The sequence below is a fragment of the Erpetoichthys calabaricus genome, chromosome 6, assembly GCF_900747795.2.
Source record: "Erpetoichthys calabaricus chromosome 6, fErpCal1.3, whole genome shotgun sequence".
Lineage (NCBI taxonomy): Eukaryota > Metazoa > Chordata > Cladistia > Polypteriformes > Polypteridae > Erpetoichthys > Erpetoichthys calabaricus.
In genome coordinates this window covers 68,941,074-68,963,505 of record NC_041399.2, presented here as the reverse complement: position 1 = coordinate 68,963,505, position 22,432 = coordinate 68,941,074, and the positions used below count along the sequence as shown (strand labels likewise).

The following is a 22,432-nucleotide window of genomic DNA, read 5'->3' as shown; positions in this document are numbered from 1 at the left end:
GCTTAATTAAAAACCAATCCTTGTCAATTATTTAGTTGTGCTTTACTAGTGCTTTAACTCTGCCATGTCGGGTCATTCTCATATCCTAGATTTATTTTCCTTTCTAAGGATATCATCCAAATGATCTGAAGTCTAAAACAGATGAGTAGTTCTCAGTGCTTCACTTTTTTCTCTTCACTTTCCTTCCAAGTATTTAATTAAACCAAATAGTGCACGATAAATACACACAGATTGAAAAGCCCATATATATTGAGTCTAGAAAACATAATCAGCAAGTCTTTGATTGGCTGTAACAAAATGACGAAAGAACGGGCGTGTTTTTTTTTTTTCCACACACGTGGCGCAAGACCTTTTATTCGAAGGACATGAAGAATTTCAAGATTTAATATGCACAAGGGGTAACACTGCAAAAGCAGCCCAGACCAGAAAAGACGGCTGGCAAAAAATGGCCGACAAATTAAACGCTAAGTAGTGTGCATTGTACTTACTGAATGCAGCGTTTCATTTCCTATGTGTCAGATTAATTATTATATAATATGTCATAACTCCAGATCAAACGTGAGCACAAGGAGAACATGGGAACAGGTTAAAGTGAAGTACAAGAATACAGTGATCCCTCGCTATATCGCACTTTGCCTTTCGCAGCTTCACTCCATCGCGGATTTTATATGTAAGCATATTTAAATATACAGTAATCCCTCCTCCATCGCGGGGGTTGCGTTCCAGAGCCACCCGCAAAATAAGAAAATCCGTGAAGTAGAAACCATATGTTTATATGGTTATTTTTATATTATCATGCTTGGGTCACAGATTTGCGCAGAAACACAGGAGGTTGTAGAGAGACAGGAACGTTATTCAAACACTGCAAACAAACATTTGTCTCTTTTTCAAAAGTTTAAACTGTGCTCCATGACAAGACAGAGATGACAGTTCCGTCTCACAATTAAAAGAATGCAAACATATCTTCCTTTTCAAAGGAGTGCAAAGCAAGCAGTCAAAAAAAAAATCAATAGGGCTTTTTGGCTTTTAAGTATGCGAAGCACCGCCGGTACAAAGCTGTTGAAGGCGGCAGCTCACACCCCCTCTGTCAGGAGCAGGAAGAGAGAGAGAGAGAGAGCCACAGAAAAACAAAGTCAAAAATCAATACGTGCCCTTTGAGCTTTTAAGTATGCGAAGTACCGTGCAGCATGTCCTTCAGGAAGCAGCTGCACACAGCCCCCCTGCTCACACCCCCCCTACGTCAGCGCAAGAGAGAGAGAGAGAGAGAGAAAGTAAGCTGGGTAGCTTCTCAGCCATCTGCCAATAGCGTCCCTTGTATGAAATCAACTGGGCAAACCAACTGAGGAAGCATGTACCAGAAATTAAAAGAGCCATTGTCCGCAGAAACCCGCGAAGCAGCGAAAAATCCGCGATATATATTTAAATATGCTTACATATAAAATCCGCGATGGAGTGAAGCCGTGAAAGGCGAAGCGCGATATAGCGAGGGATCACTGTATTTAAAGAATTGTTGACATAAATAATCATATATAATATAAAAAACATTAATTGTAAAGCTAATAAGAAAGCAGACAAGCAAAAAACAGGTGGAGGTCCACGCGGTCCAGACCTAACCCCTACAGAAGAGTTGGCTCTCCAGCAAAATGCCCATCGCCCTGTTTCTGAGGGCATTCCAGGGGGAAGCTCCTCCTCAGAACCAGTGGCAGGATGCAGTGGTCACTTCATTTCAGGTAAAGGATGGTCATTGCATATATTTGTCCTCCATGTGTGTCATAGGTATGTTCCATATAGCCCTCTTTTTTGTTGGGTCAGTTGCAGGGAATGTCATATCCCTTGAACCTGTGTCTGACCAACGAGATATTGACGAAGGTCAAATATTTGATGAAGACACTGTGTCTGATTATTCATCAGGAGGAGAGGTACATTTTCCAAATAATGTTTGATCAAACTCCACTCTGATCAGTCCCATGTGGCCCAATCACATTTGGAAATCCTGGTAATGGGAATGTTAGGCTGATTGAGATTCTTTATGGAACTGTGGGTGTTTTAGCCTGTGTATTACCTACCTGCAATGGCATGAAACGCCTCTTTTATTGTCTGCACACACAGGTGTCCAGGAAACACCATGAAAACCCAAAGGAAATCTTTCGGAGCCAAACAGACTTTACGAATTGCCTGGCAAACTGCACTTTTACTTAGATTTTCCGCATCGCCTACAGTATATAAAAAAAAAAAAGTGCCGCTTGCAAAAAACCTCAAAGCAATGCATACTGTCTGTGTGATTGTGAGAGCCCGACTTTGCCGAGTTTGACTTTGAATATAAGGTGCTAATAAATCTTTGGGGTACAATATTCCCCCTCGGCTAAAGCGGTATCTTTCGAAAAGAATTTCCTCCGGGAGCAATAACCCACTCTATATGAAATTCTCATCGTATAATTTGCGCACCAATATCAATTGGTCGCTCATTCATGAACGGCGAAGCCCTGACTGGATGACTTCCAGGCACCGTCGCTGATTACGTGTGTAAACTAATCCTTGTTTACATAGAACACACCTGCTCCGATGAGGTTTGAGGATTAGGATGTGTTGCTATGACAACACTTTCAGCAAGAGTTTCGAAAAACCGACAGATCCAGGATCAGGCCAAATCGTCAACAGTTACATCCAGCTAAACGACTAATCCACGTATGAAAAATACCCTCCTGGTCTCTTTTGTCATTTACATGTTATTGCTAATTAGGAGCAGTTAAAAACCAAGAATACGGCTGTTGAAGACTAAAATAAGCAATAAGGGTTCAAAATCTTAACGAGCGAGACAACTAAAGTGAAGCTGAAGTGTTACTTGAGCAGTAAGTGCTTCTTATTAAGCAACTGGGTTGGAGCAAAAACCTGCAGCCACTGCGGCCCTCCAGGACTGAATCTGCCCCCCCTGGTCTAGCTGATATATAACATTGTGTGTCTTTGTCTGCTATACATGAGCAAATTACATCGCACCCCCGGATTGAGATTCAAGTAATAGCCCAGCAGGCTAATGGCTATTATAAATGGGACTAGAGTTCTTTACTACAGTGCTTGTTTTTCATGCAGTCATATTTAACAGAATTTAGTAAATCCCAGTAAAATCTTACTTACAGCACATTCTTAGCTGTTTATTTTTCATGAACTTTCAACTTGTTTTTTTAAACAAAAAATAATGACAGCTTTTATACTAATCATTAAGTTGTAATTGCTTCACATGCCTAATGTTAAATAAACTACATCAGTGCAGACAAATTACAAATATTTTCTGTTATTTTTTTCACCCTGTTGCTGTCAGTGTAGTTGTGTTTATGGGTCTCATTGATGATGGGCACCATCTTACCCTTTGATGTGATTGAGCCTGCTGGCTTTAAATGTACCAGGATCACCATCCACTCCATTTTACGAGCAGAGAGTAGTATGAGCACACCTGCCGTTCATGGCTTGTGAGTATTTATGAGCAAAACTGAGGTGTCTGGAAGCTGCAGAGATAGTAACTCGATGTTGCACTCCAGGTGTACTGTATATCACAGAGGTGAGTCGCCCTTGCCGTGGATGGAGCACACGTTCACAGTGTCCATACGTTAATCTGTTGAATATTTTGCACTTTTGTTGTTCATTTCATTCCTTATCACGTATTTTAGATTTTAAATGTAGTACTTGATCTTTTGAAACAAACATTACGGTGGGAAAATATTTTTTATCTATGCATTTATTTATTGCAAATAACATGCAGGTGGTGCTTTTTAACAGTATCTCTTTTTTTGAAGTAGATGTCTTATGCATATTTGTGGATTATAAAAGTGTTTTTCCTCCCTCAGGAGCACATTTATTTATGGTTCCTATCTCAGTAAAGAAGAAATTGCATTTTCGGATCCGACCCCTGATGGGAAGCTCTTTGCAACACGTTATTTTGGGACTCCCCAGTTTCTGGTCTACAATTTTGTCAGTGCCATCCATAAATGAGACAAAGTGAGGATTAAAAGAGTCTGTAAAACTGTCAGCACATGTGGCTGCTGCTTCCAGTATTCGCATGTCTGCTCCATTTCACTGGATTTCTGATGCCGATTCCTAAAGCACTGACTAAAATCCAAACTCTGCAGCAAAATGTACTTTTGAAAATGTGATCAGTGGTGACGTTGAATCTTGTGGGCCTCCCGTGATGACCATTTGTAAGCCATTAAAGTTGGAATTGCTGGTCAATCCATTGGTTGTTCCTCACTATTAGAAAACCTTTTAGGCGGATTTCCCTCATGAAGGACAAACATGAGAGGTTTTGATTTCAAGTGCTCAGGTCTTCAACAGCTATCTTATTAATGTATATTTTGGCTTTCTTTTTAACAGAAAAACAACTGTTTATTTTTTTCTTATCCTTTCAGTTCTTTGCTATTTTTAAAAGAGTATTTTGTGAGTACATTTTTTAAAGAGAAAATAATGTATTTTAAATGTAATTATTGAGGAATAAATTTTAAAAGTATTTTTCCTTCTTTGAGAGTGCCAAGTTAAGCTAGCTCAATAAAGGGATGGATCATCAACTAATAATGGAGGTTTAATTTGGACATACGGTATTTAGTATACTGCATACCATTTGACACAAAGTTGACCTTTGAAGAAGTGTAGGGACTTGTTTGTGTTTTTCATTTTGTTTTTTTCTTTTTGTTACCTGTAGTGGAGCAAATGAAGTGGGTTTTTTTTTTGGGTTATCAAAGCACTGGAAGAGAGAAGATGACTGCAAAGATGACTTTGTTCACCAGATTGTTTAATATGTCGGAAAACTAGCACTTTACTTTTGCAAAATGAATGCAATGTCTGTAAAAATACCTAGAGGATGCTGTTTCACTGGTCAATAAACCCAACTCGCATAGGTGCTCTTTGAATGTGTTTGTGTTTAATTTTATTTAGTCTGCATCCAAATCAGGCCGTGATGTCTTACTACTCGTTGTCCTTTTGTCTAGCAGCAGCAGGAGAGTAAAGAGAACATTTTAGTTTTGCATGCCGTGCTGTTTTTGTTCACTGTGATGTTGATTGGTAGCTAAAGGCCGAGTCACATTTGATTCAGTCATAGCCTTCATTTACGTAATCTTAGTGCACCGGTGGCAGACAGTGGTGCACTTCTTCTGAGAATCCCTTCACCTAGTCTGACATACCCAGTGACTCGCTGTGATTTCGCCGCTGGGTCAGGCTTTGTGGGCATGAAAGCTGATAACCAATGAATGCTCATCCAGACGTACAGTAGTGATGGACCTCATAAACAGAAGATTGTCTGTCTGACGTCTCGTGTTTTTGTACCGTGACAGAATAGAAAAAGGGCAGAGACTGCGGCTGAGCATGCTGTAACTGTTAACCCTTTGTACAGCATTGTCTGCGGACTAGAAGTCGTATAATGTGACATGGGCTTAAGCATCGTGCTGAGGAAGGAGACAGATAGTGAAAGTTTCAGTTCAATACCAATGCTGATATCTACAGAGCAAAATACATTCATATTATATAGTTGATACAGGGCTCTGAAATTTGAATCTTAAGGGAACATTTAGAAGTTATGAAAAAATAATTCCGTTTATAAACATGTGATCAGTTAGCTTACTTTATCATTAGAAAATCTACCTGTTTTCTTGTACAAATCCAAATCAATAGTTACATACATCAGTTTTATGCCAAGGTGGTATGGAACTACTGAAGAAGATCAGCAGGTATTCAATGTCAGTTTTATGTGGAGATCTGGCCAGAACTAGACCCGATGTCAATGTAACAGGGGACCATCAGGCAATTTAGTGTTTTTGAAAAATGCTGGTAACAGTGACAGCAGCCAAAAACGATTTTCAACTGTCCATCCATCCATCCATTATCTAACCCGCTGAATCCGAACACAGGGTCATGGGGGTCTGCTGGAGCCAATCCCAGCCAACACAGGGCACAAGGCAGGAACCAATCCCCAGGCAGGGTGCCAACCCACCGCAGGGATTTTCAACTAGCGATGACCTATTCAATAAAATTAAGCCTTTTTTTGTACAAAATAATGCAACATCTACTCGTATATAGCATCCGTTGTCTAAGTCCCGATCTGATTGTATGGGTGGTTACCTACCAGCTAACGCATATGGTTGGTCTGCCAGTCAGCAGACATCCGCCACAGGTGCCCTCTCAGTTGCGAGAAGCAGATCATAGAATGTTACGTTTTACTGTCAAATAACGCAAAGAGTACGGGACACGTGTTTCGCCCTTATTTGGGCTCATTTGATCAATCACAGTCAGATTGGGACTCGGACAATGGATGCTATGAATGTAATTACTCCGATCTCCAGGCTGTCAAATAAACGAACCACACGCTGTGGCGCAGCGTAAAGAGGCTTCGCTTCTGACGCTGACGTCTGAGGTTCGATCCCCGAGAGGGGTGCAGTGAGTGTATACACCTGATGAGCCCAAATAAGGGCGAAACACATGTCACGTACTCTTGCCATTATTTGACAGTAAAAAATGTGAATATATACACTGCCTGGCCAAAAAAAAAAGTCGTCACCTGGATTTAACTAAGCAAATAGGTACGAGCCTCCAATTGGATAATTACTGCATGGGCGATTATCTTTCAGCTGGCAACAAGCTATTTAACCCCAACTGGTGCAATGGGTTGCTTCTCATTTCTTAAACAACCATGTCGAAAGACACATCTCGTGGTCGTGGAAAAGATGTTAGTCTGTTTGAGAAGGGTCAAATCATTGGCATGCATCAAGCAGAGAAAACATCTAAGGAGATTGCAGAAACTACTAAAATTGGGCTAAGAACTGTCCAACACATTATTAAAAACTGGAAGGATAGTGGGGACCCATCGTCTTCGAGGAAGAAATGTGGCCGGAAAAAAATCCTGAATGATCGTGATCGGCGATCACTTAAACGTTTGGTGAAATGAAATCGAAGAAAAACAACAGTAGAACTCAGGTCTATGTTTAATAATGAAAGTAAGAGCATTTCCACACGCACAATGCGAAGGGAACTCAAGGGATTGGGACTGAACAGCTGTGTAGCCGTAAGAAAACCACTAATCAGTGAGGGAAACTGGAAAAAAGGCTTCAATTTGCTAGGCAGCATAAAGATTGGACTCTGGAGCAATGGAAGAAGGTCATGTGGTCTGATGAGTCCAGATTTACCCTGTTCCAGAGTGATGGGCGCATCAGGGTAAGAAGAGAGGCAGATGAAGTGACGCACCCATCATGCAAGATCTTGGTGAAAAATTAATGCAACACTGGATGGAACTAAATCTTGTGACATTGCAGAAGCTTATTGAAACAATGCCACAGCGAATGCGTGCCGTAATCAAAGCTAAAGGCAGTCCAACGAAATATTAGTGTGTGTGACCTTTTTTTTTTTTTTTTTGGTGATGACTTTTTTTTTGGCCAGGCAGTGTATATAGATAGAGATAGATATAATAATAATAATAATATCCAGCAGCTAATCAAGCAAAGAGGAGGTTAAAAAAACAAAAAAAAAACTGTTTCCCATTGTATCAGTGTTCAAGAGGGGGCTGCAGAGGAGCGACCACGTCTCCTTGGGGTGCATTCAGCCCCCCTCTTCACAACGCAAGCAGCAGAGTGGCTGCAACTGGGGGTTGGGCGCCAAAGGTGCTTGGGGGGGCTTGCCCCCCTAATTTTTAATAAAAATATCCATAATATTCAAGCCATTGCCCCAGGCAGTCAGCACAAGCAAATTTAATTTGTTTCTTATAATCCCAGACCTTCCTGTGCAATTAAGAACAGTAAAAACTTTTGTTTCATTTTAACAAAAATACACTCGTAAGAAGTGAGTACGAGACCCCAGGCTTGTTCGAGCTTTGCACAGGTGTTGACACATTGAGTATTGTGAATTTCTCTAAGCTGTGTTGTATTTTCAGACTTGTGCTGGTAAGCCCGTCTGTTAGTGACAGGCCCAAATTCAAACCCTTGCCTGGTTAAAGCCTAACAGGAGCTCCACATCATAGCTCACAAGGGCTTTATTTGCCTCCATATGGAGAACTGGTCGTTATGCTAACTTGCTAAATCCGCAGAGTGATGTTATGGCAGTGAGACACACGAGTACAGAAGGCAGGAAGGAAATGACCAGCAGCTTAAAGGAAGAAGATAAACTTGGCACCAAGCGAACCGTACAAACTGCAACCTCCCACACGTCATATAGCCTATTAAAAAGGCCTGACGCTAAGCTGCTTTTTCTTTGTTAGTTTATGTTTGCATGAACTAATGTACTATGTAGATTCAGAGCAGCTTTCTCAATGTGTACCCAGATGATAAAAGGTGCACTCAAAACAAGGTCAGCATCACACAAGAACTTCATAATGCAGTGTCTTGTTGAGTATTACTTAAATATAAAAGGGAACATTTTACAGTGGGGCAAAAAAGTATTTAGTCAGCCACCAATTGTGCAAGTTCTCCCACTTAAAAAGATGAGAGAGGCCTGTAATTTTCATCATAGGTATACCTCAACTATGAAAGACAAAATGAGAAAAAAGAAATCCAGAAAATCACACTGTCTGATTTTTAAAGAATTTATTTGCAAATTATGGTGGGAAATAAGTATTTGGTCACCTACAAACAAGCAAGATTTCTGGCTCTCACAGACCTGTAACTTCTTCTGTAAGAGGCTCCTCTGTCCTCCACTCATTACCTGTATTAATGGCACCTGCTTGAAATCATTATCAATATAAAAGACACCTGTCCACAACCTCAAACAGTCACACTCCAAACTCCACTATGGCCAAGACCAAAGAGCTGTCAAAGGACACCAGAACCAAAATTGTAGACCTGCACCAGGCTGGGAAGACTGAATCTGCAATAGGTAAGCAGCTTGGTGTGAAGAAATCAACTGTGGGAGCAATTATTAGAAAATGGAAGACATACAAGACCACTGATAATCTCCCTCAATCTGGGGCTCCACGCAAGATCTCACCCCATGGAGTCAAAATGATCACAAGAACGGTGAGCAAAAGTCCCAGAACCACACGGGGGGACCTAGTGAATGACCTGCAGAGAGCTGGGACCAAAGTAACAAAGGCTACCATCAGTAACACACTACTCCGCCAGGGACTCAAATCCTGCATAAGCCAGTACATGTGCAGGCCCGTCTGAAGTTTGCTAGAGAGCATTTGGATGATCCAGAAGAGGATTGGGAGAATGTCATATGGTCAGATGAAAAAAACTCTACTCGTCGTGTTTGGAGGAGAAAGAATGCTGAGTTGCATCCAAAGAACACCATACCTACTGTAAAGCATGGGGGTGGAAACATCATGCTTTGGGGCTGTTTTTCTGCAAAGGGACCAGGACGACTGATCCATGTAAAGGAAAGAAATGAATGGGGCCATGTATCGTCAGATTTTGAGTGAAAACCTCGTTTCATCAGCAAGGGCATTGAAGATGAAACGTGGCTGGGTCTTTCAGCATGACAATGATCCCAAACACACGCCCAGGTAACGAAGGAGTGGCTTCGTAAGAAGCATTTCAAGGTCCTGGAGTGGCCTAGCTAGTCTCCAGATCTCAACCCCATAGAAAATCTTTGGAGGGAGTTGAAAGTCCGTGTTGCCCAGCGACAGCCCCAAAACATCACTGCTCTAGAGGAGATCTGCATGGAGGAATGGGCCAAAATGCCAGCAACAGTGTGTGAAAACCTTGTGAAGACTTACAGAAAACGTTTGACCTCTGTCATTGCCAACAAAGGGCATATAACAGTATTGAGATGAACTTTTGTTATTGACCACATACTTTTTTTCCACCATAATTTGCAAATAAATTCTTCAAAAATCAGACAATGTGATTTTCTGGATTTTTTTTCATTTTGTCTTTCATAGTTGAGGTATACCTATGATGAAAATTACAGGCCTCTCTCATCTTTTTAAGTGGGAGAACTTGCACAATTGGTGGCTGACTAAATACTTTTTTGCCCCACTGTATTTCTTGTACTCCCATGGGTTGCCATTGATTTTTGCTGTAGGATGTCACATAATCTTAAAGAAAAGACGCACCTGTGGTCAACGTGTTTTATCAGCAGTGTCACAGTCGGCACTGGACTACAAAGACTAAGTTAACCTGAATGCCGCTCATTTACAAGCAACATGAAGAACGGGATGTGATTATTTACACCTAACAGCAAGTGGTCAGGTTTACATGTCCATTAGACAAAAAATGCTGTGAAGGTGTCCATAGTCCACTGCTTCCCATTCATATTCCTTAATGGTTCAGATACATGGTGTAGTGTAGGGTCACCCCAGCAGTGAACTCTCATCCACTTACAAGATGTATGCTTGTGGTTGTCTCATGCAAATGTTGTTTGAAAAGTCCTCCATTGTCCATTAAGTCAGAAGAAATTGCAGAATGTTTCATTACTTAACATACGAGGGGCGAGTCATAAATGATCCTCACTCCGGTTGGCAGCACTGTCTGATCAGAGCTTTCCATACGAGGTCACCCGTCTCCCCAGTCCCTGCTGTGTAGGTGTGAATGTTTAACGTTGGATCATTTGTGACTGCAGTGTGAGAAACAATGGCTGCCCCACTTGTGATTTGCATGAAAGAGGAGCACATGCAGCGATTCACTTTATGTGTCTGGTGCAGATATTTATTGAAGACTTTGTGCGCTGTATGGAGAAAGTGTTTCATCGCAAAGAAATGTGTATGAATGGACAGAGAAGTTCAAGGAAGTTCGCACAAGTGTCCACAACGAAGAAGGAGCTGGCTGCCTGTCCACAACTTAAATGATTCTGTTGAATAGACGAGTGCCAGTAGGTGATGTGGCAAATCAGCCATGGATGGCTCTGCCTATGCAATAATCCACGACAGACTTGGGTTAAGAAAGAAGAATATTCACGTGTGATGAAGAGGTGAAGACAGCGGTGCATTCGTGGCTGGCAGCTCAGCCTAACACATTTATTGATGAGGGAATAAGAAAGCTTGTTGACAGACGGACAAAGTGTATTGAAAAGCTGGGAGATTATGATGAACAATGATGTATTTGTCTTTTCTGAAAGTTGATTAAAATAAATTCTACCCCCCATACATTCTCGAGCCTGAATCCAATTCAGGACTGTACACGTGGAGATGCTTCTGCTGTGTGATATAAATTTATGAATGTTCTGCATTTTCAGGTAAATATTACTATATTTTATCTTTTAAGGAGACCTACAAAAGCCGTGTTTTAGTTTGTAATTAAATTCTTGGGACTCTTTGTGAACCGTCTCTATGTCACAGAACAATGACTCTGCTTTATGTTTCCCTAAATTTCCCTTTTTGGTTAGACAGTTGAATGAATTTCCAAGCTGGCAAACTCCTTGGTTTTGTCTGCTCAGTGCTGTTGTGACCTGCTTCAGGTCTTCCAAAGGGGCAATGGAGATAAAGCGGCCGACAGCTATGTCTGCTTGGTATTTAGATATTCTGGAAACAACCTGCTGCTCGTTGTATTTTTTCTTTGGCTGGAAACAAAATGACACATTTAAGGTGTTGGTCCTTCATTCCCTCTCTGAACAGCGGTGCTGACCCATTTGCCTCTCCTACTTGCTGCAGGTTTGCAGAGGTCAATCTGTACTCCGAATTGCTGATGGACGGGTGAGTACACTGAAGTCTGATGACTGAGGAGCTCACTGCTTTAGGATGAGCTGCCACACTCCTGGTCCCCTTGTAGGACTTGACCTTGTACCAATGGACTCTTATCCAGCTCAGCAGACCTCTATTTGCAGATGGATGCACCTGCCCCATGCTGAATTATCCTTTAGCATTCACATGTCACTCTGCTTGTATTAAGGAATCCAATGTGTGTGTTAAAAATTAAAAGTTTCTTCCATACTTTAACTGGAATGGTTTAAAAGGTTTTACTTACCTAATTTTCAGTTTTACTTTTGGGCAGCTAACCTCCACCTTTTGAAACATCTCAGAGCTAAACTGCAAGCCAGTGACAGAAGATCTGGCACCCTGCACTCGTTCCTCCCTTTCCTCTCGATTGTGTGTGCCAATGGCCATAAACTGCTGCATATCCATCCATCCATTTTCCAACCCGCTGAATCCGAACACAGGGTCACGGGGGTCTGCTGGAGCCAATCCCAGCCAACACAGGGCACAAGGCAGGAAACAATCCCAGGCAGGGTGCCAACCCACCACAGGACACACACAAACACACCCACACACCAAGCACACACTAGGGCCAATTTAGAATCACCAATCCACCTAACCTGCATGTCTTTGGGAAGTGGGAGGAAACCGGAGCGCCCGGAGGAAACCCACGCAGACACGGGGAGGACATGCAAACTCCACGCAGGGAGGACCCGGGAAGTGAACCCGGATCTCCTAACTGCGAGGAAGCAGCGCTACCCACTGTGCCGCCCAACTGCTGCATACGTAACACAAATCCTTCACTAACTCTTTACTGAGAATCTGCATTGGGTGCAGAGGACACTTGACAGCACATACTGGTGGAGACGGATTGTAAAAACAAGCACATTTTACTTCTTATCATCTGAAATGTTTTAAAGCCTGCTTGCTATAAAATGAAAAAATAATCTCCTTAATTTAATCCCAGACTTTACCACCCCTATCAGACAAAAACAGAAACCTGTAGGTTATTTATTTTTAAGTCTTTCATAAGAGTAAAGGTGTTACGTGAGAAGACAACTTCCTTCTCTGTGCTTTGATAAGAGACAAACTGACATTTTATTAATATTAAACCATTGTCTGATTATTCAAAATAGTGGTTCATGCCACCTTACCTTTAGGCTGTGTGTACTTGGGTAAGCACCCTGTGACGAGGCTCTCTCCAAAATAAAATGAGCACAGTGGCCGGCGAGACTGGACAATGGAGGTCAAATCAAAGTCCTTATTCATCATTTGATCACTGCTGGCCTTTCAGACACTCGGCTGTATATCTTGGCTGGCAATCGATTCTTTGCATCACATGTAGTTATGTTCTGAAGGCTCAGGGGATACTTTAGCAGAAAACAATCTTTTTAAAGATGACCTCACACATTTCTTGTTAACTCCTTGGCCTTAATCTCAAATGTTGCTTGGGCTTGCAACAATTTATTTCTTGTATAGCCCAAAATCACACAAACTTTAACAAGTCCTACTTTTGACAGCCCCCCTGGCCTTGACTCCCTAAGAAGCCAAGAAAATTCTCCCCCCAAAAAACGGAAGAAATCTTGGGAAAGGCAATTCAGAGAACCCCTTCCAGGTAGGTTGGGTGTGCAATGGGTGTCAAAAAATGGGGTTAATACAAAAGATTAATCGGAACAAACGTCATCCTCTTCACAGAGCTAGATGGCTAATCCATCATGACCACCTCAGATACAATAGTATAAACTACAAGATAGATTATACCACTCACTAAATACAGAACTGTCACGTTCTGAAGGATAGATTTGTTCAAATACTTCAAAAACAAAATAGAAACTAATTAACATAACAAGAATCTTTATATGTAATACGCTACCGTGGTTGTTTGTTGGCCTGTCCAGGATTTTAAATCACCTGTAGCTCACAAACCATTTGAACTATTGACCTGAAATTTGGTACACATATACTATGTGACGTCTACTATCCACTTTCGGGGTGATGGTTGACCTCCAAGGTTATTTCTTTTATATTTTTATTTTATTGTAGAATGAACTCTTGGCAGTGGCCAGCAAGGTGGCCACGCGGTGCATGTGTACGGGCGCCGTTCTCATTCCCTACCACCTTCGCCATCACTTCCCCTACAACCTTCGTATCTTAAATCATTCTTGAGGCAGATTGAACACTTAAGTGCCAGCATAAGTGAAAAATTTAAAACGTAACTAAGTAATTGCAAACACAAACACTGAATCAGTTTTAAACATGAAAAGATATTGACGAAAAAAGAGAAGAAGCGGGCCGCTAGTGTGGAGAAAAGAAGATCTGCTCAGGAAGCAACAAATGCATCAACCTCTGAGCAAACGGAATGTTAAAACGTACAGAGAAAGAGGATGAAAAACTAGGAATACTCAAGTCAAGTGAATTCACTTGCACGAAGTGCGCCGTTACTGGTATCTTATAATTCTATAACAATTGCAGTTTCCTATGTCAGACCTTGAGGTGGTTGAGTTTTAATGATCCACTTTTACAATGTTACGCTTGAGTATCTCTCCAGACAATATTCTGTTGCTACATGGTGGATCAAATAACATGCTGCAAAAAAAAACAAAAAAACAAAAACCATGAATAATTCTATAATAACTCATCAGTATTCTTGAGGGGGGCGGAGCTTTCTATCAAAAACAATAACATGTGAGAAGAATTTTAGAACAAAGTGAAACCATTAGTTGAATCGGGCCGATGGTGATGACAATGCAGTTTGGTTGTACAGCGCTGTATGCGTCAGTTTCACTCCCCGTGTCAACTTCTGATGACCAATTCACATCTTTTGTCACTATTGCTCAATTCAAGCAATGGTTCAATTTCAGCTTGTTCTGCAGTTGGCTTTATGGCTTTATATTTGCCATCAAGTATTTTGTTGGAGGCTCTGCCACAATCGTGAATATTAATGGGCTACCCTAGAGTTACCATAAAGTGGCAGAAAGCATGGAAATATTTTTTTTTCAGGATGATATTATTTCATCCACAAGATGGCAGCAGAATACTATCCTGAGAGTTGCTTGGGCTTAGCACTATATGTGCATTTTTACACATCACCCCAGGCCTTGCATCAGGTTTTAACCGTCATTTGCATAAAATTCTGAGCCCAAGCCCACACGTGGGAGTACCGCCAATGAGGTTTAGGCAGGCCTAGAAATTAAGGGGAACACAAAAGACTCCCTCATGCTGTTGTAAATATAAGGAGCCACCTGTAGCAGCGCTATATGAACTGAACTTTGACACCAACAAGAGGACCTACTGCTTACAACATAATGCTGCCCCTCCAAGATCATCCCTTTCAGTCTTGAAAGATTTTCTCTGAAATGTGTGGATTTCCAATATGGGCTCGCTCATTTTTTCATCTCAAATTCTTAAGCCATGAGATCAGGTTGACTTGTACCCAAAGGTGGACAGCATCCTCACCCAGAGTTGGCGCACACTGCTTGTAGCTATAGTCAGTGGGTTCCCAATTCCCACATACAGGACGCAGCAGTTTAGAAAAAAAAAAAGGAATGGCTGCAGCTCAACCATTAATTCCACCAATTTCTTATTTGGTAAGAAATAAAATAAAAAGCATTCTTCTTGAATGTGACCACAATTTCTGAAATGGCTGTGCTGTTTTTACCGTATACAAACCAAGGTCAAAATTATTAAGAGCCCCCCCATTAGAAATAATACAAAAATGTTATCTTTTACAAGGAAGTGGCCACTCACCGAGAGTGTCCTGAAAGATAATCAATGTCAACCTTTCTACAATTCATGGATTTGCCTTTTGCATGTTTGTCATCTTTGCAAGTTTTGCAACCTACTATGGAAAACCTCAGACAACCTGTGCAGGGTAACAAAAACTGTAGAAAACCTAAAAGGGCCCAATAAGTCATAAATGCATTAAATATCCATCCCATCCATCCATTTTCCAACTACCCGCTGAATCAAACACACAGGGTCACGGGGGTTCTGCTGGAGCCAATCCCCAGCCAACACAGGGCACAAGGCAGGAACCAATCCCCCCCCCCCGCCCGGGCGCAGGGTGCCAACCCACCGCAGTGCATTTAAATATATATATTATTAATCATTTTATGTTTAATACCATAAATATACACACAACTGCATTATAAGTTAAATTTTGTAAAAAGTTACCTTCAGCAAAGAAACTACAGAACTAGGATGCCATGCATTTTTTCTCTTGGCAAGTCAGCCTTATACACGTGATTTACTTGCACAGTGATACATTATATCTCACATTTAACACAACTCTGTTTATTTAGTGCCAATAATGTAATCATATGGCCGAGAAGTAATGCGTGGATATATTACATCTGTAGGAGTCGCTGAGCCCTTAACCCCCACAAATCGCAAGATCCGACTGTATTTCCAAAAGAATAAATACAAAATCCCCAATAAATCTGAACAGAAACAATATTTTTATTGATGCAGCGAGCTGAAAACACGGAAGAAAAAAAATGTCAATGCCAAGAATTATTAGACCTCTGCCCAATGACTAGTCAATTGTAAACTTACTCACAAACTGACAGCAACGTTCTAGTGCAGTCTTCAACAAGATGTCTCTTGGGGAATCTTATTCCCATTCCCTCTATGGCAAATTGCTATGCCTGACCCCCAAATCTACCTGGTTTTCAAGCATGGACACTCAACCAAGAACTCCTGCCAAATACTCCCAATAGGACTGGAGATCTGGTAATTGGGAAGGCCACTCCCAGGATTTTGATTTTGTTGTCCTTTAAAAAATTCTGGATCAACTTCAAGTATGGGTTGGGTTATTATCTAGCTGGAAGACCCAATGTCAGCCTTAACACCTAGAATTACCAGAGCCTACAAAGAAACTTGTAGATCTGGCCCACTTAAATCCCTTCACACCTCTACCTCAGCGTCCTTTTGTCCTGTAAATGTGCCGATTAAGACAAGCAGCAAGCAGCCTTGCCTATTCCCATTCCCCACCGCTGCAAGAATGTGCACAAAGTTCCTCCCAGCTCATGCCTTGATTGATTATCTGGGAGTGACGTGCTTGGTAGTTTTTTACAGTGGAAATGATAGATCGTTATTTGGAACACATGAATTTCATGTCTGTTCCGTTTCTATAATAATCTGTGTAAACACATTGTATAAACCAGAAACCGTTTGTCATATTTTCAGTAGTAAATGACAAAATGTTGGCATAAACTACTAATAATGTGTGAAGCCTGAAGTCCAAAGATCAAATAAACACTTCTCACCAAAAGGTTCAAGGATGATACAACAGCTTCCCATGCGTAGTGGTAAGATTTGCTGACTGGTAATCAAGAATCAAGATCTTTGGACTTCATACTGCACACAATATATAGTTTATGCCAACATTTTGTCATTATACTACTAAAATATGAAAAAACGTTTCTGTTTTACCAGTGTGTTTACACAGATTATTGTGGAAATGGAACCACACAATGAAATGCATGTGTTCCAAATAGCAATCTATTATTTCCACCTCTAAAACTCCAGCACTTCACTCCCAGTTAATCAATCAAGGAATGAGCTGGGAGAACTTTGTGCACGTTCTGTGGCTGTGGGGGATGGGAATAGCAAGGCATGCTTGTCTTAATCGGCACCATTTACAGGACAAAAGACGCTGAGGGAAGAGGTGCGAAGGGATTTAAGGTGGACCAGATCTACAAGTTTTTTCATAGGCTCTGGTAATTCTAGTGTTAAACCAGACTGGCAGCAGATTTCTTCACATTATCCTTCAAAATGTCAGCATACTCTTTCTTTCTCATGATCCCATATACCTGGACAAGGTTCACTGTGCCTGAAGCAGCAGAGCAGTTTTGTTATCACCTCCATCTTTAATTGTGGAACTGTGTTTTTATGGTTGAAGGTCTCCCTTTCTTCACCAAACAACAGCAACATCTATGTGCCAGAACAACTCCATGTTTGTCTCATTAGTACAGAAGACAGATTTCTGAAATTCATCCCTACTCTTCAAATGGTTCCAGGCAAATTTCAGTCCGGCTTTTGATGTGCCTCTCTGTGAGAAATGGATTTTTCCTTGAATGATGCCCTTGAAGCCTTCACAACAGTCTTTTTTGAGACTTCCAAGTCCAGAAGAGGCCAGTTCAGCAATAAATATCTTCTCAGAGATCTGGGGGTCCTTGTTGACATCTCTGATGATTTTCCTATCCAATATTTGATATCTTGCACTTGTACTCATGCCCAGGTTTGTTTCAAACAGAATGGGTCTCCTTGTACTTTGCGATAAGTCGCTGTACAGCTGTTTTAGAAATGGTTAAATGCTTGGCATTGGCAGTATAACCTTCCCCTTAAGATGGGCATCTACTACCTTCTTTCTGAGGTTCAGACTTATTTCTTTGTTTTTTTAGCATTATGAAATTATTTGTTACAAAGAATGTAGGAGCAGTGCCTCCCAATCTTGTTTCAAGTGTTACTAACCCTGCTCAACTGATCTCATTTGGCAGTGCTCAGTGTTGATTGACAGTGTGGTTTGAGACCTGAAAACTTCAGTTTGCTACCCTTTTCATGAGGAATTCACATGGGGGCTAAAAACTTTGGCCGTCCCAATTTTCAATATATTTATTACACAGCAACCAATAAGATTTTTACAAAGTCCAAAATGTACCAAATGGGGCCCCTTCCTTTGATTACTGTTTTACTCTGTAAGGATTCATAGTGTTCACACTGCACAAAATTTTAGGAAAATCTTCAATTTCTACGGGGTGGGGGGTAATAATTTCATTCTTAACTGTATAAATGAGGATATTAACCCCATTGTCCCAACTCTACCTTGGGATTAGAGGTGCTAGTCTTCAGGGAACTGTTTCAGAAGCTGGGCTGAATGGGCCACAGGTTCTTGCCAAAGAAAAGCAACAAAGTGAACTGCACTGACAGTCTAGTTTTAAAAAGTTTTTATTACATTCACCATTTGTAACCAAAACACAGTTCAACATCATGTACCGCCACAATTTCAAAAAATGCAAATTAAAAAATGGTAAACACGAGGTAGATCACATTGGTGACCAAAACAGGCCACCAGTATAGGCTTTCATTTATAAACACCTACAGAAAAATAAAAAATAAAAATAAAGCAGCACTTTAGACAATACTTCAGGTGAAAATTACAAAAAGCGATTGCATAAATTAGAAGATAGCATTCATGTGTGTTTATGTTCTATCTAAAAAATAAAAAAAAGTTTTTATAGAATACTGCTTACATTCAACTGGCAATCAAATCGCAGAAAACAAAAGCCCCACGCTCCCATGGCAGATGAAGAGCTTGTGTTTCGGATTTTCATTTTGGTCATGGGTTAGGCATTTGCCTACCAATAAGTGCAAACTCCCTGTTCGGGACGCCATATTATCTTTTGAAGCTAAACACAAGCCTGTCAAGTTCCCTTTTTTACACTGATGTCTGAAGGCAGTCACATCTTGGAAAACAAACAGGTTTTGGCTTTCTCTTTGTTAATCCATCTCTTTGACTGCGTGACGTCCAGCATTTATGATTCACTAGGACCACTGCTACTTGTGGTCCTTTGATAAAGTGACTTATTTGCATACGGAGGATTTGTGTAGAAAAAGACTGATTGGAGTTTTTTACATTATTATCAATAAATAACAAAAAAAATGATTGGAAAGTAACACATTTATACATAAATACAGCAGTAGTAAGGCAATCTAGAAAGGGTTTAGGGTTAACTGACCAACAGGACAAGAAGTAATTAAAGCGTCAAGAGGGCAAATGTTTGTATTGTAAAATAGAACAACTACTTATATCCACATTAAAACTCAACTGTTGGTGTGTAAAATTACTATGAAAATAATGCCAGCATGGGCAACAAAAGATTTTTTGCTTATATAGACATAAGAGCAAGCCAGGGATCTCCTCTCTGGTGGCAGTTTGTATGCTTAGGCACCCCAAGTTCATTGTTCTGCACCTGTTTAATAAGCCAGAAATAAAAGAAGAGTGTAAACACAAGCATGAGCCACATACCAACATTTCAGTGAGTTTATGGTCCCTTGGGGTTTTGCTAGTTTCAATATCAAGAAATGTTGGCAGAAAATAAAACTGGGACAGATGTCTGAGTAGCTCATCCACTTAGAAGACCAGGGCCTACTTTTTTGAAGTGTGTACTGCCAACCTTGGTGTCTTAACTCTGATTGTTTTTCCAAGCTCTCAAGTAGGGAGGTTTAGCAGACTTGCAAGTGGAAATCAAGGGCTTCTTCAAGTTTATCCTATAACATCAAGTATGAAATGATGACAAATGTGCAAGATCTCAATGGAGAGAATGGGAGAAACGTATGCTCGGTTTTTGACGCCAAACACTTCAGGGAGTGAGAATACCTCTAAAAAAAAGAGATGTTTGAAGGGGTAAGGCTAGATAAAGTCTAGCACTTGGCCAAGAGTGAGAAAGTGACTAGTTATCCAAACTGTTGTGCAACTCCTACTTAAAAGACCCCCAGTCTGAGGTGGAACAGCAATAAAAAAGACAAATAATCCTCAGAGTGGATGTTGAGATAAGCAGGAAACACTCCCTTATCAGTAGACAGGGAAGTGACCACATCACAGTGTAATTATATCATCAAATACAATGGATCCCCATGTGTTTTTCACAGTAAGCTAAAGCCTACCTTAAAATTATCCTTCCATCCATCCAATATCAACCCGCTATATCCTAAGTACAGGGTCACCCGGGGTCTGCTGAGCCAATCCCAGCCAACACAGGGCGCAAGGCAGGAAACAAACCCCAGGCAGGGCGCCAGCCCACCGCAGTACCTTAAAATTTTATCACTGATAATAGAAAAACTGCGGTGGGGTTGGCACCCTGCCCAGGAATTGGTTCCTGCCTTGTGCCCTGTGTTGGCTGGGATTGGCTCCAGCAGACCCCCGTGACCCTGGTGTACGGATACAGCGGGTTGGATAATGGATGGATGGATAATAGAAAAAGACTCAACATTCATACTTGAAAGTCTGGACTCTAAATAATAATATTGTAATGAAGGAGAAAGTCCATGGGAGGAAATCAAGGTTGAAAAAAGGTCACAGATACAGATTCCAAATTTGTGCATTGAATAACACACAGGTCCAACCATACTCATCCAACATCAAAAGCCCATTAAGCACTTCTCTTATAATTAGACCAGTAGTTTACATCTCTTAAATAAAGAGATTTTGTTCTTCTGGCCAAAGCTGATTTTTGCCGTGTAATTGCTGTTTTTAGGGAACCAAACTGATTAAGCATCCAACCGCATACGCAGCCTTTCAACTCTTATGTAGCACTGATGCCACTGAAAGAAAAAGGTAACTTTTAATGATATAGCACAAAATAACTGACCAAGTTCTTTTCAAAGAACTAGGAGTGCTAAACTGAAAGCAGGAAAATGACAAATTCCTATTAGAGTTTAATTTAAAAATTAAAAAAAACATCACAACCTGAAGGTCAGCAATATGAAAGGCAGAAAGGCTGGCTGCACTTGTGGAACTAACATTATCAATGAGCTCTGCATCATAATAGCCACAAACAAAGTGCTCAAATATGTGACTCTGAATACACATAGTACCCCCGAATGATACATACAAACAACACTGTAAAAGACAAAATCCTTTAAATTCAAAAAAGAGAAAAAAATGGCACTCCAACCTTCATCGTCAAATGTGTTGTCCTATGGTTTTTTTTCTTTTACTTTAAGTAGCTCCACCAGGCATCCCATTTTCTTCATAGCAGTTGTAATATCTGAGCATGAATCATGAAGATGACACTACAAGGCACACAAACAGAGCTATTACCATAAAGGTGTTGTTCATTAGTCCACTGTTTTCCCACCTGGATTCTAAAGACTGGGAAGCAACAGCTATAGTAAAGTGTGTAGTTGTACCCTGTAACAACATACTGACATTCAAGATTTTAACACCATGTTTAGAAATTATTTTGTATATCTGGTTAGCCCATGACTGGAGTTGCTACCAACAGCTAATTAAAATCCCAGTCTTAAATATGATGAGGAGAAAGGTATTGGAGGTGTTTTAAAAGGAACTGGGTGCAAAGGTGATGCCCAAAAGGCAGTGTGTGCAGACGCCTGCATAGTACACTTGTCCCTGTTTTAAAACTAATCCATTCCTTAAAAATATTAAACAGTACCACAAGGTGGTTAAGGAACTTCTTTTTGTGTATCATTTTGATTTTTTTTTGTAAATTATGCTTTAAACTTCCATCGTATTTGTTCATTTTCCTGAGAAGTCTGTACCTTGTGTACAGCATAAGCCGAGGATTGGTCAACCCTCAATTTACAATAAAAAAACACACACAAACATTTACAAATCATTGGCATTACAAATAGTAAAAAAAAATCCACACTGATTGAGGAACAGCTTCTCTAAGCTGCATTTTGCATTTGGTGATGGTGTGCCAGTGAAAGCAAACTGCAGGAAATGCACACCTTCATGAAAAAAGTCAACAGTGGTCGTTTTCTAGTATTTTTTTTTGCAGCTACTGGCCAATCCATGTTAGTGCAGATGCAGATTCAGAGAGGAGTCCTGTGCCAAAAATGGCTGTCCAAAATCCGAGGTGCAAGTACAGAAAATTCCCCAACGCATTTTCATACAGGTCCAATGACTACTTGGATTTAGCAGTTTTCTTTGGGTATGATTGTAATGTAGCAAAAGGCCAAATGAAATTTCAACTTCTCATGATTAGCCTTTACGGGCATAAGAATAAAAAAATAAAAATAAAAATATACTCTGTTTTCATAGTGTGTGTCAGATGTGACGTCCAGCTGAGAAAGTACAAAGGTCTGTCATCACTT

General features: G+C 40.7%; 2 protein-coding genes across 2 annotated transcripts in view; one reads left to right on the top strand and one right to left on the bottom strand.

Moving 5' to 3' along the window:
* The window catches only part of esco1 (establishment of sister chromatid cohesion N-acetyltransferase 1), a 45,045-nt gene extending 40,150 nt beyond the window's left edge, over nt 1-4,895 (top strand). Inside the window, exon 10 of the mRNA XM_028803663.2 lies at nt 3,840-4,895. Coding sequence (XP_028659496.2) covers nt 3,840-3,984 — 145 coding nt within the window. The 3' untranslated portion in view covers nt 3,985-4,895. The remainder of the gene's footprint in view (nt 1-3,839) is intronic.
* A 15,650-nt stretch (nt 4,896-20,545) lies between these two features.
* greb1l (GREB1 like retinoic acid receptor coactivator) overlaps nt 20,546-22,432 on the bottom strand; it is a 240,877-nt gene continuing 238,990 nt past the window's right edge. Inside the window, 1 exon segment of the mRNA XM_051928928.1 lies at nt 20,546-22,431. Within this exon segment, the coding sequence (XP_051784888.1) occupies nt 22,327-22,431 (105 nt within the window). The 3' untranslated portion in view covers nt 20,546-22,326.